The sequence below is a fragment of the Scyliorhinus canicula genome, chromosome 6 (genome assembly GCF_902713615.1).
Source record: "Scyliorhinus canicula chromosome 6, sScyCan1.1, whole genome shotgun sequence".
In the NCBI taxonomy this organism is placed as follows: domain Eukaryota; kingdom Metazoa; phylum Chordata; class Chondrichthyes; order Carcharhiniformes; family Scyliorhinidae; genus Scyliorhinus; species Scyliorhinus canicula.
The window spans coordinates 202,913,423-202,935,978 of NC_052151.1; the positions used below are offsets into that span (position 1 = coordinate 202,913,423).

A 22,556-nucleotide genomic window follows, 5' to 3' on the forward strand; every position below is an offset into this window, starting at 1 on the left:
AAGGTAAGTACATAACACTTCATCCCGTAAGGATATTTCTGAACCAGATCGGGTTTTCAGACAATCTCCAATGGTTTTATGGTAATTACTAAACTGTCAATTACAGATTTGTTATTAAATGTAAATTTGGCTATTAATCGTGGTAACGGAAGTCGCCTGAATACTACATTGGAACTTTGAATTACTAGTTGACTGACAATTGCAATATGCCACTCTTCTCCCATGAAGAGCGAATATAATGACCATGAATATGTATTCAGCCATCCCAACATCGTCTGACCGGAAACATCCTGAGATACAGGAGGAGATGAATGAAGAAATTGCAATGCAAGTCATTCAGCACCGGACCACTATGCACCCAGAAAGTTCTGGCAGTTAGTGTACAAACTGTTTTTGATGAGTATATGTTCGAAATAATTCGAAATGGGTGGCCTGAAATCAATGTGTTGGAAAAGTACAATTGGACCGGTTACATAAACATGCGGCTGGAATCAGGCGTAGGTATCAAATACCGTGACACAGAATCCGGGAGAGTATCAATGAGAGACATGGAAAAAGAATGAGGAGGGGAGGTGGAGACCCCCTCCCCATCCTAGCAGAGCCACGAGGATAACGGTAGGAATCATATAAGGAAGAAAAGTAATGTAACATTACGACAACAAAGGCGCTAGATGGAGGCAGAAGGTAGCTTGACTATATAATGTGAGGAAGGGGAGGGTAGGCAGGGAGGGGGGAGGACCAATAGGAGAGGTGCGTGTAAACTTGTATATAAGAAATATAATACTCTGTAAATATTATATGCTTCATGTTTGAAATTGTCAAACTGTTAAAATTGAATGCTAATAAAAATATTTTTAAAAATACCATTTCACTACGCGACGATGCAATCTATCTCTTTCGATCGACTATAATTACTATGAGGACGTATTTTGACTGCGGTTAAGAAACGGCACCTCGGACAGCACGGTGGTGCAGTGGGTTAGCCCTGTTACCTCACTGTCCTGAGATCCCAGATTCGATCCTTGCCGTGGGTTACTGTCCTGAGAAGTTTGCACAAACTCCCCGTGTTTTCGTGGGTTTCGCCCCCACAACCCAAAAGATGTGCAGGCCAGGTGGATTGGTCACGCTAAACTGCCCCTTAATTAGAAAAAAATGAATTGGGTACTCTAAATTTATAAAACACAATGGCATCTATGAATGCGGCCAACGCCAATAATTTAGGCAGTATTCCATTGGTAGAATTTTCCACTTATCAGGTGCATGGTGGTCGACAAGCTCTCTCAAGCGTTGGAATCAAGGTCCACATTATCTTTTTTCTTACCCATCAGTTGTTTTCCGAAGGCTTGTCAGATCTTTACCGTCATAACCTACACAATGGTAGGGCAAGCAGGCCACCCACTGCTGGAAAGTGGATCCTTACACATTCGTCTTGCCGGCACGAATCTGTACCACACCAACTTCCAGCTCATTGGGCTAAAGTACCTTCCTCGTCCATCGTCCTGGTTTAGTAGTTGATGGAGGAGTTACTGTTGATTACCAAAGCATAATTAGGCCACTTTGGCCTGATCTATGGGCATGATGAATCATTAAAGGGTACTATTTATTTCATGTTGACATTCTAATCAAATAAAACATTGATTGAAAAGCATGCATTTCGAAGAAACAACTGTCATGTTTTTCTTCTGAACCCATTTCATTTACCCGTCATTTCATATTCATTGCAAACGATTGCAGTGAACCTGTTCAAAATATGTTTCTCATGTCACATAATCATGCAGTAGTTCACTGAATGTATCTCCCAATTGAGACATATATGCATTCTTCGTTGGAGAACGTACGGAAGCGAAGTCACATCTCTGTTGCGGTATTTTAGCCTGGAATTAGACAAATATCGCCAGCCCTTCTCTCGATTTGTCTAGTCCCCTCAATTCCGTTTTAGTTTCTCTGCTGAACTGATTCCAACTCAACCTTGAACAATGTTTGAGACGGAAACACAAAGTGAGACGATAGTTGAAACGCACAAGTCTGTAATTTCACTACAATGCTAAATGACCAGGAATATCATCAACAATAGTCCTTCAGTCGACCTATTGTCCCTATCTGTATATTTCGTCACCCTCCATCTTGTTGTTGCTGCTCAGCGCTTGGCAGTGAGTGAGAAGCAGATTAGCAAGCAAATTGATATGTTTGAGACAATTAAACTATTTTAATTAACTAATTATCAAAGTTATTTTAAGTTTAATCCAATTGAGTTGATAGGTAAATATATTAAATCTACAACAGATTAGTGGATTTGTTTTAGACTCCAATTGGCGGGAGATTGGTTACAATGTTCGTCCAATGCAAATGGTATCTCTCAGTTAAAGAGTGGTCCCTTCAACTGTTCAGACTCTGTACCTCATTGAAGCAGTTTTCGAAACTCAGTTCAACGAGCGGCTTTAGATGTTAACATAACGGAGATTACAGTCGTTACGTTTCGGCTGCAAAACAACTCTTAGAGAAAATGTTCTCTGTTGCGCTGTGTCATGTAAACTGTTTTCCAGGGTGTCCTATGGTGAATGTGTTTGGCATTTTTGACAGCTGTGCAAGCCTGTACCTTCCCACTGTCAGCCGCACATTTACGTAGACCGCGAGGTCGCTCTGAATATTAGAGAGCAATAGAATCTATCCAAGTGGCCCGATAGCTCATCGTGCCTGTGCAGGCCATCAAGCACCTGTGTATTCCAATCCCATTTCCAGCACTTGGTCCTTACCCTCGTCAGCTATGACATTTAAGTGCACTTTTAAATGCTTCTTCAATGTTGTGAGTGTCCACGCTTCTCCTACACTTTCAGGCAGTGGGTTTCAGATTCCCACTTCGTCTTGGTGGGATCGCTTTCCTAAAATGCCCATTAAATCTCCTGGCCTTCACCTTAAATCTCTGCCGCATTTTTATTGAGCAGACTACAAAGGGAAATGTTCCTTCGCAGCTGTCGATCTGTGTCCTCCATAATTTTCTTCTTCTCAATCAGGGCCCCCTCTCAGCCATCTCTGCTCTAAAGGGAACAACCCCAGCCTAATCATTTGTTCTTCATAGCTTAAATGCTCCAGCCCAGGAAAAATCCCAGTGAATCACTTCTGTACTCTCTCCAGTGCAATCATATCCTTCCTAGGTATTGGACAGGACTTTGCATAGTACTCTAACTGTGGCCTAATCAACCTTTTATAAATCCCGATGATAACCTCCATGCCATTATACTCTATGCCTCGGCAATTGAAGACATTATCGCAGATGCCTTCTTAATGACCTGAGCTATCTGCTCTGCTGCCTTCACTGAACTAAGACATGCATCCCAATGCCGCCTTTGTCCTTGCGCCCTACTGTCCATTGTGTTTGCCCTTGAATTGATAGTCCTCCCTAAATGCATATCCTCACACTTTTCAGTGTCACATTCCATTTGTCACTATCCTGCTCTTCCGAACAGCCCGTCAATTTCTCCCTGGTTATTGAATGCTAACACAAATACTCACGATACTCTTTGAAGCGTGGTGCAGGATCTTATCAGTTGACAGAAGGGCGCACCAGATCGGAAGCGATTTCGCTGTAGATCCAGTTCTATTAACGACTGGTTGACGCTGAGAGCTGAGGCTAGTCCCTCGGCACAGTTGTCTGTCAGTGCGTTTATATTCAGTCTACACAGGATATATAGATATATGCATTGAGGTTAAAAAAAGATTGAGAACCAAACCCTTCGTCGAAATTCGACATATGAAAAAGCCCTCTAATAGAGAGTGCGCAATCATGAATAATATCGAATCATATTAAGCTGCAGCAGTGTGTCTTACACTTCGCATAGCATTTTCAAAGCCTTGATGGTCTACAAAGCTAATGCAGATGATGACTTCATTCCACCAACAAACCTTATTTTGTAACTTATTGCACGGAGAACCAGAATATGTTTTAGGAATAGAAACAAGAATATTTAAAATCAGCAATTACAACAGGGGACGAAGCAACGCCAAATCTTTTGAGAGTGGGTTCAAATGACTTGGACGTTTCGAAATGTAAGACGAGAGTCCGGATGAACATAACAGAATTATTAGTGGAGGGGAAGTGGTCGGTCCATAGTGGTCTGTTGATAGACACAGATGAGGACATTTGATGTGGACTCGTATACTGAGGTAGTATGGGCTGAGTTAAGAAAAAGGAATGGCGAGGTCACCCTGATAGGGCTTTTATATATGCCTCCGAAAAGTTTTAGAGATGTAGAGGAAAGGATTGCAAAGATGATTCTGGATAGGAGCGAAAATAAAAGGGTAGTTGTTATGGGGGACTTTAACTTTCCAAATATTGACTGGAAACACTATAGTTCGAGTACTTTAGATGGATCCGTTTTTGTCCAATGTGTGCAGGAGGGTTTCCTGATGCAGTATGTAGATAGGCCAACAAGAGGCGAGGCCATTTTGGATTTGGTACTGGGTAATGAACCAGGACAGGTGTTAGATTTGGAGGTAGGTGAGCATTTTGGTGATAGTGACCACAATTCGATTACATTTACTTTAACGATGGAAAGGGATAGGTATAAACCGCAGGGCAAGAGTTATTGCTGGGGAAAAGGCAATTATGATGCGATGAGGCAAGACTTAGGATGCATCGCCTGGAGAGGAAAACTGCAGGGGATGGACACAATGGAAATGTGGAGCATGTTCAAGGAACAGCTACTGCGTGTCCTTGATAAGTATGTACCTGTTAGGCAGGGAGGAAGTGGTCGAGTGAGGGAACCATGGGTTACTAAAGCAGTTGAATCACTTGTCAAGAGGAAGAAGGAGGCTTATGTGAAGGTGAGACGTGATGGTTCAGTTGGGTCGCTTGAGAGTTACAAATTAGTTAGGAAGGATCTAAAGAGAGAGCTAAGAAGAGACAAGCGAGGCCATGAGAAGTTATTGGCAGGTAGGATCAAGGATAACCCTAAAGCTTTCTATAGGTATGTCAAGAATAAAAGAATGACTAAGGTATGAGTCGGGCCAGTCAAGGACAGTAGTGGGAAGTTGTGCGTAAAGTCCGAGGAGATAGGAGAGGTGCTAAATGAGTATTTTTGCTCACTATTGACACAGGAAAAATACAAAGTTGTCGAGGAGAAGACTGAGATACAGGCTACTAGACTGGAAATGGGCAGCACGGTAGCATGGTGGTTAGCATAAATGCTTCACAGCTCCAGGGTCCCAGGTTCGGTTCCCGGCTGGGTCACTGTCTGTGCGGAGTCTGCACGTCCTCCACGTGTGTTCGTGGGTTTCCTCCGGGCGCTCTGGTTTCCTCCCACAGTCCAAAGATGTGCGAGTTATGTGGATTGGCCATGCTAAATTGCCCGTAATGTCCTTAAAAGTAAGGTTAAGGGGGGTTGTTGGGTTACGGGTATTGGGTAGATACGTGGGTTTGAGTAGGGTGATCATTGCTCGGCACAACATCGAGGGCCGAAGGGCCTGTTCTGTGCTGTACTGTTCTATGTTCTAGAAGGGGTTGACGTTAATAAGGAGGAGGTGGTAGCGATTCTGGAAAGTGTGAAAATAGATAAGTCCCCTGGGCGTATGGGATTTATCCTAGGATTCTCTGGGAAGCTAGGGAGGAGATTGCTGAGCCTTTGGCTTTGATCTTTAAGTCATCTTTGTCTACAGGAATAGTAGCAGAGGACTGGAGGATAGCAAATGTTGTCCCCTTGTACAAGAAGGGGAGTAGAGATAACCCCGGTAACTATAGGCCAGTGAGCCTTACTTCTGTTGTGGGAAAAGTCTTGGAAAGGTTTATAAGAGAAAGGATGTATAATCACCTGGAATTAAATAATTTGATTAGAGATAGTCAACATGGTTTTGTGAAGGGTAGGTCGTGCCTCACAAACCTCATTGAGTTCTTCGAGAAGGTGACCAAAAAGGTGGATGAGGTAAAGCAGTTGATGTGGTGCATATGGATTTCATTAAAGCGTTTGATAAGATTCCCCACGGTAGGCTATTGCAGAAAATACAGAGGCATGGGATTCAGGGTAATTTAGCAGTTTGGATCAGAAATTGGCTAGTTGATAGAAGACAAAGAGTGGTGGTTGATGGCAAATGCTCTGACTGGTGTCCAGTTACTAGTGGTGTGCTACAAGGATCTGATTTGGGGCCGTTGCTGTTTGTAATTTTTATAAATGACCTGGAGGAGGGCGTAGAAGGATGTTTGAGTAAATTTGCAGATGACACTAAAGTCGGTGGAGTTGTGGACAATGCAGAATGATGTTACAAGTTACAAAGGGACATAGATAATCTGCAGAGCTGGGCTGACAGGTGGCAAATGGAGTCTAATGCAGAAAAGTGTGAGGTGATTTATTTTGGAAGGAATAACAGAAAGGCAGAGTACTGGGCTAATGGTAAGATTCTTGGTAGTGTGGACGAGCAGAGAGATCTCGGTGTCCATGTCCATAGATCCCTGAAAGTTGCCTCCCAGGTTGAGAGAGTTGTTAAGAAGGCGTACGGTGTGTTAGCTTTTATTTGTAGAGGAATTGAGTTTCGGAGCCATGATGTCATGTTGCAGTTGTACAAAACTCTGGTGCGGCTGCATTTGGAGTATTGTGTGCAGTTCTGGTCGCCACATTATAGGAAGGATGTTGAAGCATTGGAAAGGGTACAGAGGAGATTTACAAGAATGTTGCCTGGTATGGTGGGAAGATCATATGAGGAAAGGCTGAAGGGCTTGAGGCTGTTATCGTTAGAGAGAAGAAGGTTAAGAGGTGACTTAATTGAGGCATACAAGATGATCAGAGGATTAGATAGAGTGAACAGTGAGAGCCTTTTTCCTCGGATGGTGATTTCCAGCACGAGGGTACATAGCTTTAAATTGAGGGGAGATAGATATAGGACAGATGTCAGAGGTAGGTTCTTTACTCAGAGAGTCGTAAGGGCGTGGAATGCCCTGCCTGCAACAGTAGTGGACTCGCCAACACTAAACGCATTCAAATGGTCATTGGATATGCATATGGACGATAAGGGAATAGTGTAGAGGGACTTTATAGGGGTTTCACAGGACGGTGCAACATCGTGGGCCGAAGGGCATGTACTGCGCTGTAATGCTCTATGTTCTATACAAAGCATCATAATCAGTCAACACCTCATACCACCATTCCACCTGTAATAACTCTAAAGAACAGCTTCATACCAGATGTAGCATTCGTCTTTACGTACACAATATCCATCTGATAGCCCGGGAACAATATCACTGGCAATTGTAATATTTTTATAATTTCGGAATCGCCGCATAGTGTTTGACAGCAAAGGAATTGTTTCTCCATACGGCCTTTAATTTTCCAGGATCAACATCCCATCTCGGGAACAAAACATCTATGGATTGTCGGAATTGTCCCCTGAATATCTTTTCATAGACGTTCTAGGGCTTCTACAAAACCAACGCTATTATGCCGCTCGTCTGTCAAAGTATTAATACCTTATGCACAACTAATTCGGAGCTCAGCATGGTTCAGTGTTTGGACCACAGATATTCACGATATACATCAATGACCTGGAGGAAGGAACTGAGGGCATTGTTGCTAGGTTTTCAGATGATACAACGATATGCAGAGAGACAGGTTGTGTTAAAGAGGCAGATAGATTGCCAAATGTCCTGGACAGGCTATGCCAGTGGGCAAAGACAAGGCAGATGGGATAGAAAAGTGTGAGGCTGTGCACTTTGTTAGGAAGAATAGAGGCATGGATTATTTTATAAATGGTCAAAGGCTTCGGAAATCATAAGCACAATGGGGCGTAGGGATCCGAGTTTATGATTGTCATAAGGTTAGCATGCAGTTTCGGTTGGTAGATAGGAAGACACATGTAGTGTTAGCATACGTGTCGAGCGGGCTACAATACAAAACCAGGGGTATATTGTTCATACTGTATAAGGCTGTGGTGAGACCCCATGAGGAATATTGTGAACGGTTTTGGCCCCTGTAGATAAGGAAGGAAGGATGTGCTGGCTTTGGATAGGGTTTAGTGGAGGTTCATGAGATCCCCGGAATGAGGACTTGTCGTATGGGGAGGGGTTGAGGGCTCTGGGTCTGCACTCGATGGATTTTACGAAGATTACGGGGAGTGGGGGGGGGGAGAATCTCACTGGAACATACAGAATACTAGAATGAGTGAAGGTGGCGAGGATGAGCCACTAATAAGAGTGAAGCAGCACGATAGCACAGAGGTTAGCACAGTTCCTTCAAAGATCCAGGGCCCCAGGTTCGAATACCGGCTTGGGTCACTGTCTGTGTGGAGTGTGCATGTTCTCCCCGTGTCTGCGTGGGTTTCCTCTGGATGCTCCGGTTTCCTCCCACAGCCCAAAGATGTGCAGTTTAGGTGGATTGGCCATGATAAAGCGTCCAAAAACGCGTGTGATTACGGGGATACGTTGTTACGGACATAGGATGGAAGCATGTCCTTAGGTGGGATGTTCTTTCCAACGGCCAGTGCAGACTCCATGGGCCGAATGGCCTCCTTGTGCACTCTAAATTCTATGACCTATGATCTAAATAGAACCGAGGGCCGAGCCATTGAGAAGGACTGTATTTAGTCAGAATGTGGTGAGTATGTGGAACTAATTTCCACATAAGGTTGTGGAGGCAAAGTCACTGAATCCCTTTAAGAAAGATAGATAGTTTCTTAATGAATAAGGGGAATAAGGTTATGGGAGGAAGGCATTAGAATGTGATGAGACACATACCAGCCATGATTGAATGGCTGAGCAGTCTCAATGGGCCGAATGGCTCAATTCTGCTCCTATGTCTTATGGTCTGGTTTCTGTATCCTCACATCAGTTTTCTCCTTTAGTCGATCACAAACGTTATTCCTTCTAATATCTCAGGGGAAGCTCATCTATTTATTTCGAAGGAGGATATAGAAACATGAAATCGGAGCACGAGCAGGCTATTGGGCCTTTTTGCCCTGCTGCACCATTCATTGTGGTCATGGGTGACTATTCAACTCAATAGCTTAATTCTACTTCCCCCCCATATCCTTTGATACCCTTCTCCCGACGTGCTACCTGATTCTTGAAAACATACAATGTGTTGGCCTCAACTACGAATTTCCGTGTATGACCACTCTCTGGGTGAAGATACTGAATTCATCTCTGTACTAAATGGTCTGTCACGTATTTCCAGACTGTGACGCGCCGACCATCAGTAAATTATGCATTTACCCTGCCAGTCCTGGTGGAATTTTATAGATTTGTATGTGATCACTCCTCATTCTTCTGAACTCTGACGAATGCAATACTAACCGATTCGATCTACCTTCATACATCAGTCCCGCCCACCCAAAAAGCAGTCTGGTAAACCTTCGCTACACTCCCTCTAGTGAAATAATATGCTTTCTCCGAAAAGGAGTCAAACTGTGCACAATATTCCATGTTTGGCCTCACCAATGCCCTGTACAATTGGACAAGCCATCCCTGCTCCTGTACTCGAATCCACTCGCTCTGAATGCCAACATCCCATTTGCTTTCTGTAACGCCTGCTGTACGTGCATGATTACCTCCAGTGACTGGTGCACATGGACATCCAGGTGTTCTTGAAAATGAACCTCTCCTAACGTATCTCCATTAAGTAATAGTCTGTCTTCTGCTATTTTCTTCCAAAATGGAGAACCAGGCATTTTTCTAAATTATAGTGCATCTGTTATTCACTTGGCCACTCACTCCACTTGCCCGAATCACAGTGAAAAATCTCTGCATCCTCCATACAGCTCCCACCCATCTGTAAATTTGGACATATTATATTTGTTAGTGATATAATGCATTGACATATGTAATGAATAGCTGTGGATATGGCACTGATCCTGACGGTACCCTACTAATCACTGCTTGCCAATTTGAATAAGGTCTAAGGGAGGGCAGCATGGTAGAATAGTGGTTAGCACAATTGCTTCACAGCTCTCGGGTCCCAGGTTCGATTCTCGGCTTGGGTAACTGTTTGTGCGGAGTCTGCACGTTCTCCCCGTGTGTGTGGGTTTCCTCCGGGTGATCCTATTTCCTCCCACAGTCCAAAGATGTGCACGTTAGGTGGATTGGCCGTGCTAAATTGTCCTTAAGTGTCCCAAATTGCCCTTTGTGTTGGGTGGGGTTACTGGGTTATGGGGACAGGGCGGGGGTGCGGGCTTGAGTAAGGTGCTTTTTCCAAGAGCCAGTGCAGACTCGATCGGCCGAATGGCCTCCTTTTGCACTGTAAATTCTATGATTCTATGATAATTGCTCCTCTTTGTTTCCCGTCGGCCAACCAATTTTTAAAAATCCTTCTCAATACAACAGCCATAATGACATGCGGCTTACTTTGCGCTCTAATCGCTTATGTGGGACTTTGTGAAAAGTCTTTGTTTGAATGTCCAAATATACTACATCCACTGACTCCTCTCTTCAACTCTGCGAGTTACGTCCTCGAACAATTCCGGGAGATTTGTCAAGCGGGAGTTCACCTTCATAAATCAATGCTGACTCTATCTGTCTCTGCCAGTAGTTTTCCATGTACTCTGTTACAAAATCTTTGATGATGTATTCTAGAATTTTGCCCAATACTGACGTCAGCCTTACAGGTCTATAATTCCCTGTTTTCTCTCTACCTCTCTTTATAAATAGTGCAGGTACATTCGCAACCCTCCATTCTGCAGAGGCTGCTCCAGACGCCATAAGATCCTGGAACGTTATGACCAATGTATCTATTACTTCTGGAGCCAATTCTGCAAATACTCCGGTGTGTAGATTACCAGGCATTGGTGATTATCAACCTCCAATCCCATGAATTTTCACAACATAATTACTTTGCAAATATTGCACTCCTGTCAGTTCCTCCCTTCCACTGAACCGAGCCCACCCCACAATTTTGGTATCTGGTTTTTGTCGCCATTTGTGACGACTGAATGGAGTATACGTATGTGTTTATTTTTTCCGCTATCTGTTTTCTCCCCATTATACATTCCCCTGCTTATGACTGCAAGGGGCATCTATCTTTCCAGAATCTTTTCATGCACCTTGAGAAGCATTTTGTAGTCAGTTATAATTTTTTCCTGAAAACTTACACTGGTACTCTATTTTCCCTTGATTTCCCAATCAATCGATCCTCCTTTGCTAAATACTGAACTGATCCCAAACCTAAGGTATGTTGTTTTTCTTGGCAATGTGTATGCTTCTACCTTGATTCGGACACTATCTCTAATTTCCCTTGTAAGCCATGGATTAGACCCCTTTCCTATTTAGCTTCATGCCAGGCAGGAATTAACAATTGTGTTGGTCCCCCATACGTACCTTGAATGTTTGCCATTGCCTATCCACTGTTTTCCGTTTAAGCATCGTTCCCCAATCGATCACAGCTACCTCACGCCTCATATTATGGTATTTCCCTTTACTAAGGTTCCGGAGCCTAGTCTCAGAATCAATTATTATCTCTCCAACTTTTGGAAAGTTTCTATCATATTATGCAACCTATTCCCCATGGGGTCTCGCACAGCTAGATTTCAGGACATTAACTGTGGTAATGGTCTCTGAATAGGGTGAGGGTGTTGTTTCCTATTGTATAGTTTTGTCTTTATTTCCCCCTTGCGTTGAGGACAGTTGAGTTCATGTCACGTGCATCGTGGATGAAACAAAATGGACATCAATTGTTGTTTGGACGGAGGTCAGAAACCAGGATCAACTGTCCAATTTTACGTTTTAGATGACCGCCTGTTTAATTCGGCCAAGATGTGCTGATATTCTAGTTTGGGGAAAACAGCCTATGGTCATCTGGGACAATAGCGGTTTTATTTTACGTTAATGAAACACACTAGTTATATGAGTTTCACTACAGTTTGTAGTAACTCGTGCCAAGTGCTAATATCGATCGAGAATGAATCAAAAATACAATATATTAATCATCGGAGTTTGGGCAGATCAATGGTCAATAAATCATCAGTGTTGGTACTTACTCCAGGACTCCGATTTTACAGTCTGGTTTCCTGAGACAGATAGAGAGTTCGTCCATGCCCGAATCTGTCAGATTGTTAGAAAGGAGCCTAAAGGTGGAAGAACGGCAATTTGGATAGATGGCCTGAGATTATTCACTTGCTAAACTACAAAGTAATTCTTCTAAACAATTAATCATTGATATAATTACCACGCAAATATTTAATGTCCAAAGAACACAGTCAGAAGGTGACACATTCTTACCAAAATAATGTGTATGGTTCTGAAGCGCTGCAAATCTAGTAAGATCGAATGGTTGCATTCACAGTATCACGATACACATACATGGTTGAGTTGTCTGGTGTTATCAGTTTGGAATAGAAATGTTGATACTCTTAATCTTCAAATATTAAAGTCAGAAGGTATTAGGAACATTATGGAACATTTCTACGAGCTTACTTTGGGAGATCAGAATCTTAAAAGATTACGAGGGTTGCATGCCTTCTCTCCTGTCCCAGCCTGCAGCCCAGCAACCCCATGCCCACACCGCCGGCCCAAAATCCCACCTGCGGGTTCGTCTAGCCAGAAAATCCCCTAACTAGGCAAACCTGACCTGGGGGATGGGAAACCTGGGTTTCAGACTTGGTGCAAAGGTTTCACTACAGTGAAGTATCGTCCATTATTGAAAGAACCTGAGGTATGTAGAGTCGGAATTTAATGCTGACATTGCAAGACAGCTGAAAATAATGAATATGTTTTGCAACGATGACGATATTGACTTGTTTTCTAACTGCTCCATATATTTTTACCAATGCAATAAATTAATAATTTCAATTTCAAGATAGGGAAAGGAAGTCTCAAAGAAGATGAAGATTAAAAACATTTCGATTCAAAATTGTTCACATCAGACAACTCAGCCATATATTCTGTACTGTAATACGATGCATACTACCATTCAATCTTCATAGATCCACAACGCTTCAGAATGATGCACATTATTTAGGTCAGAATACGTCACCTCTTAATTTCTTCAGACGAGCCTCAAAAAATTAGAGGGCACACTTCCAGGACATCCTAAACGTCTACTTGAAAATTAGGCCGCATTCTCCCACTAAAACTTCAGAATATTGCCCCAGGTCCACTCAAGGTGGAGAAAACGCATTCAGAAAGGAAGGCGCTGAACACCTCGAGGTTCATCGCAGAGAGCAAGTTGAATCATCCGTCATTAGTGGAACGCAAAACTGGCACCCTACCACCCGTTCCTCCAACCACCGTCTCACACGCCTGTGATGGAGACTGTCGGTCACGCATTGGAATCCTCAGTCACCTGAGAACTCACTTTTAGCGCGGAAGCAAGCCATCCTGAAACAGCGGGGCTATCTTAGAAGCAGAAGAGAGCCTTCAGAATCGCAGGTTTGTTTCAACAACCGAAACAAGAACTTGCTTCCCATCGTACAACCAAAAGAGTAAACATTTAAAACGAGCTTCGAAAATATGAAATCGTCCCGGCACCGGCATTAAAAAACGCTCGAGAGAATGCATTTTACTGATCAGCAAGGGCGACGCTGCTTATATGAAGTTATGTAACTAATACGTCCCTGGTTTAAGAACATGCAATTGTACCTGAGTATCTTACACTTGTGCAGAACGGGAGCGAGCCGTTGAATTCCTTCAGCTTGTATGAAGCAGTAGTTAAGATCCAGCTCCTCAATGATGTCACAGTGACTCAGAACAGTCGCTAGCACGAAACAATCCACTGGATTCAGTCGTATTGCCTCTGATTCACTGATGTGGCCCAGTTTAACCGTCAGATTGCAATCTCCAGTGAACCGCGTTAGGTTATCCTGAGATTCGAACACGTAGTGAAAAATGTTCATGAGATTCCTTCTGTCCTTTATGCTGTGTGTGAGTAAGAGCTGTTTTTTCACCTTTTGTGTTAGCCACAACTTGACTTGGCAGGGGACCTCGAACTGGAAGTCACCCAGGAACTTGACCAGCGGCTGGGATGTGCATGGAGAGGAGAGGCCCACAATGAAGCGGAAGAATATGTCAAACCGCCCGTCGTCATTGCTCTCCGCTTTCTCCAGCAGCAAAGTTACATTTTCCGGAGCTAACTTCAAATAGGGCGAGAGTGCGGCGAGATATTCCTGGACAGTGAGATGGATGAAGGTGTAAACCGGGTTGGTGGTGGAGTAATCTTTCTCCAGAATTTCCATCATGAACCCGGAGACGAACTTGGAGGGGTGGAGGTGGTGCTGATGGAAGTGGTGCGGCGTGAACACGATGGCCTTCTTTGTGACTCCCTCAAGTGCCATCTCGCCAGTTTTCATTAAAATAGCACGCGGGTTTTCGACTTCTCTGGAGTGGTTATTCAAAATGTTGCAGATGAAATTGGAGAATAGCTGAGTGATGGTTCTGGGCATCGTCTGCTTGACTTGAGGGCCTGATACGAGGGGAGCCAAGGAGCAGCAGAGAATCCAGCAGTATGCTGGGTTGTAGCACATTGTGTACAGGATATCATTCTGTTCCACCTGGCGGAAGACAGCCTCAGCAACATCTATACTTTGATAGAATTTTTTAAAATATTCTTTTCTCTCCTCCGCAAAGAAGCCCAAGATTTCAGCCCAGAGGTTTACCTCTGCTTTCTCTAACGATTCAAGTGCGTGTGGTCGGCTTGTGATCAGTACCGAACATTCCTTCAAGAGCTTCTGCTGCACCAGAGAGCGGACAATGTCAGCGACTTCACACTGGCATTCCGGATCGAAGCATGCCTGCTCCGGTTCCATGCATTGACCCATCTCCTCGAAGTCGATGCTGACCTTGTACTCATCCAAACCATCGAAGATGAAGAGCAAGCTTCCCGGACTATTCCATAGGCGCTGGATCGTTTCCTCGAAGTAAGGGTATGACCACAGGATCAACGCCTTCAGACTTGTCTTGCGGCTGATGACATTGAGGTCTCGAAACCGGAAGTGAAACACAAAGGTAAATTGCGAGTACATATGCCCAATCGCCCAATCGTGGACGATCTTCTGTACCATCGTTGTTTTGCCGATGCCCGCCACCCCGCTCACCACCGAGGTGCCACCCAGGGAGCTTTTGCCGAAACAGTCTCTGAACAGTTGATGAATGCGGATTTTCTCCAGCTCGTCCCGAACCAGTTTCCTTTGCCACTCCTCGTGGTCTCTGCCTCTGGACCACAGCTCGTGTTCCAGGAGTCTTCGCTCGCGGACGTTGGCAATAACGATCAGATCGGTGTAGCGTTCTGACAGTGAGAATGTCTGGATCTGCTTCCCTTGAATGCCGCACACCAGCAGTGTTTCATTTTCTGAGCGAAGACGATTTCGATGTTCCTCTTGAACACCTTTAAAGTTAGTCAATGTTATTAACAATGTTTTAATAAACTGTCGAAACAATTAATTTTAACACGTTCAACCTTGATATTATCAGATTAGGTGATCTGATTTGAACGATTGAGGAAGGCAAGAATTTTACATTGCTCGGCCGGGCACAGACAGGGACTAGAAGCACGGGAAAATGTGCGAGAAGAGGTTGGTTTCGAACAGCTATCATTTAGCATACTTGCGCGCGATATTTCGATCTCGTTTCAGCCAACGAGCGTGATTTTGTACACCACCTCACACCCATACCCACAGCGGGGTGTTTGCGGCGGCGGAGGCGGCGGAATCTTCCGGTCCCGCTGCTCTCTACGGGGATTCCCTAAACTCCCACCATTTGCCTGGAACCTGTAACGAAGGTCGCCTTCCGCTGGACCGGAATTCTTCCGAAATGAGCCAGTTGAACGCACTTTTACGTGGTTCCTATGCTTTTCTTGACACCAAGCGGGCCTTTTGGCCAGCCGGCCGTTACATTTTAGCTGCAACCTCGATGCTACGTGGGATGAAATGCATGGGTTGTTCTAACATGTGAAAGTGCCTCGGGAGTGAGGTTTGTTTTTGAGTAACATGCTTTACATTATTTCTCCATTTTTGTTTTGCAGTTCTGCTGCTCACTGAGGCAGTGTCCTGGGCGGCCACAGTAGAAACGCCAGGCCATACCCTAATTTTTCCGGGAGAATTCTCTTCCCGCCCTTACCTATGGCGCTCAGCCTTGCACAGAGTGCGAATCACACCGGGTGCCTGTTAATTGGCCGCGCCTTTCTCGTCCGGTTCGGGAAACCTGGTGTGCTGGAGGGGCGAATAACTCAGACCCAATTATTGAGCACGACACTCCATTGCACGAGTTCAAGATCCAGATGGGAAAGTTGAACACACAACCTAAGATGGCGAATTAACACAATATTCGGGGAGTATTTTGCTGTGAGATATGCCACATCACTAATGGGTGTTCATAACAAATCCTATTTAAAAAAAATAAATCTTACGTGGGATGCTGCCATCGCTGGCAAGGCAAACATTTGTTGCCCAACCTTAATTGCCCTTGAATTAAGTGGCTTACTAAGGTACTTCAGGGGAATTCAAGAGTCAACCACACCACGGTGGATCTCCAGTCACATCGGTGCCAACCCATGTAAGGGCGGTAGGTTTCATTCCCTAAAGGATTTTGGTGAGCTAAATTTTGTTTTATTTCACAGCAATCGATGATATTTTCACGGTCACAACTATTGGGATTTGTTGGGGGCTGTTTACGTCACATCAGTACCCTCAGTAGGAGTTGAACCAACAGCCACCAGCCTTTGCGAGTTACAGGTCGTCCCTTCCGTCCATATTAATTTTCTATCTTGCCTACTCATTCCCTGTCTGACTCACTTTTTTCATTTATTTTCAGTATTATACTACTTACCTTGTAGATCGTGAGATACTTTCACATCCACAGTGGTGAAAATAGTTTCCCTCGCTAAATTCAAACCTGTAAACAGACTTTTAGTCATTAGTGCAAGTGCCTCTATCGAAATCGGCAAACAAATAATTATTGTGGCTGCATTCAACTATGTACGTTATGCTAGCACGTTTTACTGTACCTTTCTCGTATATTTCTGACAATATATTTTTCAATTTTGGTTTGACATCCCGAAATGTTACAAAGACCAGCCACATTGTTCTTCCTGCCTGCGCACCGTGATCCATGACAATGTTGAAAAATTGTTTGCAAGCCTCGTGTCTGTCTCCATTCTCTGTCATAATATTGATACCCTGCGAGCAAAATAAATCTAAAGTTGCTTATCACATGCTCGTCCCTCGGATTGTATTAGTAAAAGCCGCGCTCCATTCATTACTACTTGCTGACTGTTCGTCACAATACTCTCCGTAGGACAATATTTCATGCATTTGGCAACAGATTTTCGTGAAATACAGGTTTTCTGCCTTAGTTTCCTCGGTTCATAAGCATGTACAAAGCAAACATCTATTCCCAAACTGATGTTTTGAGATAACAGCGTACCTGATGTTCCATCGTGGTGATCATATTTTCTTTCAATAACGCTGAACTGACAATTTCAACAAATCCTTCAATTGCTTCCTCCAGCCTCTGCCGATAGAATTTGGTAATTGTGTATAATTGACGGTCGCTGTAATTTGCCAGAGTTTCTTTTATTAAGGGATCAATGTCTGCAAACAAGCCACACAGAATGAATCACAAAAGATACCTGATTTCTTAAAACGTTCGAAAGAGAGACACCTCTATTCAGGAAACACTGGCAATTTTCTCCACACCACGACATCATATCAACATGCACACACAGACGGGCTGCTTGGGTTAGTTTGTTTTTCATAACTTTCAAAATGATCGTGATAAACATAGCAATTAAACAGAACAAGCTAACAGGCTTCGGAGGAAGAACATGGTGATATAGTACCATATCGATGGTGCAGCACGCCAGCACACGGGGATAGCACTGTGGTTTCAGAGCGCTGGGTTTCCCGGTTCGATTTTCTGCTGGTCACTGTCTGTGCGGAGTCTGTACATTCTCCCCGTGTCTGTGTCGATTTCATCCGGGTGCTCCGGTTTGCACCCACAGTCCAAATACGTGCAAGTTGGGTCGATTCGCCATGCTACATTGCCCTTGGTGTCCAAACAATTTACGAGGGGTTATTTGGTTACGGGGACAGGGTGGAACTGAGGGCCTAAGAGTCGGTGCAAACTCGATGGGCCGAATGTCCTCCTTCTGCACTAAGTGCTCCAGAACACAAACGGTACACATCTAAACTCGTTGCTGGAGGAGGGAGACCTGGGTTTATATTGTTCTGAATAAAACTGAAAACCTAGAAATTAAATTTTAAAATGGTGATCACCGCAGGCGAGGCACTCTACCTGAAAGAAAATGGTAAAAGAGACTTAACAAACGAAGGCAAAATGCAATCGCAGTAGTAATGACGCACCCCAGCAACCAACAGTTCTGAAAGGTGACGTTGGGAGCTGCATGCCGTGAATGTAGGAGCAGAGAGACGGGTCGATCGACCCCTGAACCGCTTGCTATTTGGATCTGTTAATGACCAACGTGCTATGCTCAGGGAAATACTGACCAGGAAACCATCCTCCCTATCCACCCACTCTCCTCAACCGATCGCCCGACTTTTTGCTGGGCCTAATTAACTCAAGAAGGCAGAGCAATTTGAGTGCAGTCGATGAAGCATAAAGCATCTTGGGAGTCATTCATCGGGGAACAATATGCAAGAACAAGTACGTTCTGTGAACGTGCATATGGGAGCTGTTGTCACTAGCATAATGGTTAGCAGTATTGCTTTACAGCGCTAGGGATTCGGGTTCGATTCCCGGCTTGGATCATTGTCGGCGAGGAGTCTGCACGTTCTTCCTGTGCCTGCACGGGTTTCCTCCGGCTGATTCGTTTTCCTCCCTCAGGTCTTGAAAGACATGCGTGTTAGTTGATCTGGACAATCTGAAATCTCCCTGAGGGTAGTTGAACAGGTGATGTAGTGCGGAGACTAGACGGTTTTCAAAGTATCTTAATTTCTGTGTTAATGTAAGCCTACTTCTGACACTAATACATATTATTCGTTACCGTCAGCTGGAATAATGCGCCCAACTGGCATGCAGAAATTATGTAAGATGCAAAGTCATTGGAGCGAGTGAAGAAACAGATGCAGAAGAATGGTTCTGACGCAGTGGAAGGTCGACTTTCAAGATAGATTGGATATGTTTCCAATATTTCTTTTCGGGAAGTAACGGCCGATAGATTTGATGAGGTGCCCGAAATATGAAGTTTCTGAAGGTAAGTTAATTGAGCAAAACTGTTCTCAGTCGGTTAATGATCAAGAACGAGGGGGTACAGTTTTCGTTTTAATTGACGCATGTTTTCTTTCATGCAAGGAGTGGTGACGGCCTGTCTGGGTGTTTGTCAGAGGCAGATTCAATCAAAGTAATCAACAAGAAATTTGATTGCTATCTCAAAAAGAAGAATCTGCAGAGGGGAGAGCAGGTGAACGGAACTGGTTCCATTGCTCATTGAAAGAGCTGATGCAGACATATCTCCTGATGCAATGTAACAATTTTGTAAGTCTATGATTCTTCGTTGCTATTTTTAAGTCATGCATTTTTAATTCAAGCTAACTCCAGCTCCAGGAGCCGTGGTTCTATTAACCACTGGTGCATGTGGCACTATGTCAAACGCCTTCTGAATATCGATTCAGGTCGCATCTATTGCGGGCGTTTCATCATTCTTCTCTGCTGTTTGTTACAAATATCAATTATTGGCTCCTGTTAATATTTAAGAGTTAATGTCAACATTGTTTTTGTGATGGCATGGTAAAATAGGTAACTAGATTTGGAGATTACCACAGTACCTAAACGAAGATTTCAAGTTTGACGTTTACCAATGTATCTGTAATAGAGACAGAGCAGGTTTTGGTCAGCCATGGAAAATATAATGAAGCAATCCAGAGCAGAAACAATGATTTTGAGAAAATCGCACGGACGAGAATGCATCTGAGTTGAGTGAGTTGGAATCACATGTTTGCTGGGAAGTGGGTGAGTGAACAACGGGCTACCTTTAAAGAGACATATTTGTCGGCACATGTACATGTATATTCCTTTGAAGGGGAAAGGTATAACTAATAAACGTCGAGCACCCTGGATGACGAGAGAGATGCAGGCGAAGATGAAAAAGAAGAAGGTCCTGTTTGGCAGTTGTAGAAAATGCAATGAAGAATCATAAAAGGGCGTGCACCTATAAAAACAAACAAACGAATATCGCAAGGAGGGAGCATGAATACTGATTATTAGGTGACATAAGGGGGATTTCGGACACCTTCTATTCGCATGTAAGTACTAAAGGTGAGGTAAAACTAAAAATAAAGCCGATTAGGGATAAAATTAGACTTGCAAGAGGACGCAAGGAAAATTGACGGTAATGAAAGGAATACTTTTCATGCGTTATTGGCTAGTGCACAGTATAGTTCAGCGCGACGGACGCCGAAGTCCCAGAGGAAGTGAATTAAACAATAATGCTTTCCAAATTCCCGAGATAATTGGCCCTTGGCTGCCCAATAATTTAAGTTAGAGATTTGTAAGGTGAATCTCAATTACTTTATTCATAAAATCAATAAGCGTGAAAAATGCAAGAATTGGAACTAATAACTGCAAGGTGACGTACAACTCCCCCCCATCCCCACCCCCACCCCCCGCCCCCCACCAGCACTCCACGCTCACGCACATACAAGACATTAAGACAAAGAGGGGTGGGAAGGGGTGTAAAAAATAAGAGTTAACGGCAAAAGAGAAAAGACCTTGCTACAGTTGACAAATTCTTCAGTATTGGCAAGGTATAAACCTTCTAATTTGGCTGCCTGCACTGGTTTTCCTGCAGTTTTTCAAAACAATGAACTCCCACCTTTGAGAGACAGGTACTTTGTTTCCACATACTTTTCTCTCAGCTGGTCAGTTACCTCCAAACCAATTATCAGGTATCCAACACACAAAGGCTTATTGGAGAGAAATTGCTGGCTGGACAATTTCATAAAGCGGCTTAGCAATCGTATTTTATTCAGAGGATTTAGCTGGGTTTTCACCTGAACTACCGGAATTTAAAATGAAAGTAAAATGGAACCCTGTGGCTCTGAGGAACATTCCGAAGGGACAAAATCAAATCATCACCGGTGACCAGACAAAGTACAGCCTCTTTAGCATACTCATTGACCACATTCAGAGTTTGTGGAACTGAGCCATTTCATTCAGACTGCTTTGCCTTAAGGTCACAGTTGACTCTTCTATCAAACCAACCTAGGCGTGTGTTCCAACTGAAGGCGCAGTTCCACCCATTCTCCATGGAGCAAAAACAAAGTCGTTAATGGCAAAAATAAAAATGAAAGGCGAAAAACGAAAACAAACAAGCTTTGAAAAGGACGATCGTTACAAATCTGCCTTTACAAAGGAATTATATTTTACCTAGGCCTAGGTGTCAGAGGAGGTAACTGGTACACTGGAACAATTTACATTTGAGGATTAGGATGTTTTAAATAGACTATCTTTACTTTAAATTGATGGGGAACCAGGACTAGATTCACTCATCCAACGCTACCTAGGGACGTGAGAGTAGGGATTCCCGTGGCACTGGTCACAGTCTTCCACTATCGCTTAGACACAGGTTTGGTGGTCGAGGGCTGAAGAAATTAGTATTTAGATCGTTGCTGAAAACGTATTACCGGGGTAATGCAACTTCAGGTCAGGCACTTTCCGTTCAGTGGTATGAAGCTTTTTTGCACAATATAGTTTGGGACAAAGCAATAGTCATTTGAACAAGTGTAAGATAATTAAAGACCCCAGAATAGATTCACAAATGGAAAATCGTGTTTTACGAGCATAGACGAGTTTCTGTTTAACGAGGTAACAGGGAAGGTCGATAAGGGCCATACGGTGTACGTGATATATATGGATTTTCAAAAAGCAATATCATTTACAAAGTGTCACACAAGAGACTTGAGGGCTATATTCTAGCTCCTTAGAGTAAATAGAACTTATTCATTTGCATAAGAATTTGACTGAGTTTCAAGAGACAAAGTGGATATGGAGAAACATTTCCAGCTCTTAAAAGGATCAAGAACGAAAGGGCGCAAATTTAAAATGATTTGTATAAGCATATGTGATGTGGGAAAATAAAGGTTTCCTCTCACCGAGGGGTTCGAGTCTGCAATGCCGATTCGTTTGGTGGAGATACGTTCAATCGAGGCATTCAAGAGGGAATTAGGCGATTACTTTAATAGAAACATGGTGGAAAGGTAACTGGTAATCGCTGGGTAATGGTATTGGGTCATGGTTCTCGGTTTGATAAACGGTGCAGATACGGTCCACCAAATTGCTCCCTGGTACCCCGTAACGATTCTGTGATTCATATTTTTATTCAGAAGATGTTACACGTGTTTGAATTTTTTTAATTTCTTCGATTGTGAAGAAAAGTGCTTATGATTAATCTACACGGACAGCACAATAAACGGAAAGCCAAATTCCAAGACACGCTTACACCTATTAAAGCGCATTTGACACAGAACAAGAAAATCCCAAGGAATGTCAGAAGTTGATATTGGCCGCAGAATGTTGCAAACCACGTAAATAGAGATCAATAGAGGATGACAAAATCTGCCCCCAAATATGTATTTTTCGAAGTCTTTTAAAGGAGCAATGACTGCCGACCATGCGGTGGTTTATATGAACAGAATATTAC

General features: G+C 43.6%; 1 protein-coding gene across 1 annotated transcript; it reads right to left on the reverse strand.

Annotated features, from left to right (window-relative positions):
* Window positions 1–1,588: 1,588 nt before the first annotated feature.
* On the reverse strand, window positions 1,589–14,413 carry LOC119966859 (NLR family CARD domain-containing protein 3-like). Its single transcript, XM_038798823.1, has 4 exons — window positions 13,547–14,413; window positions 11,947–12,033; window positions 3,511–3,672; window positions 1,589–1,968 (listed from the first exon to the last, which is right to left on the reverse strand). Exons 1-4 carry the CDS (start codon window positions 14,344–14,346, stop codon window positions 1,881–1,883), a joined length of 1,137 nt encoding a protein of 378 aa, XP_038654751.1. The 5' UTR covers window positions 14,347–14,413; the 3' UTR covers window positions 1,589–1,880.
* Between the last annotated feature and the right edge of the window lie 8,143 nt (window positions 14,414–22,556).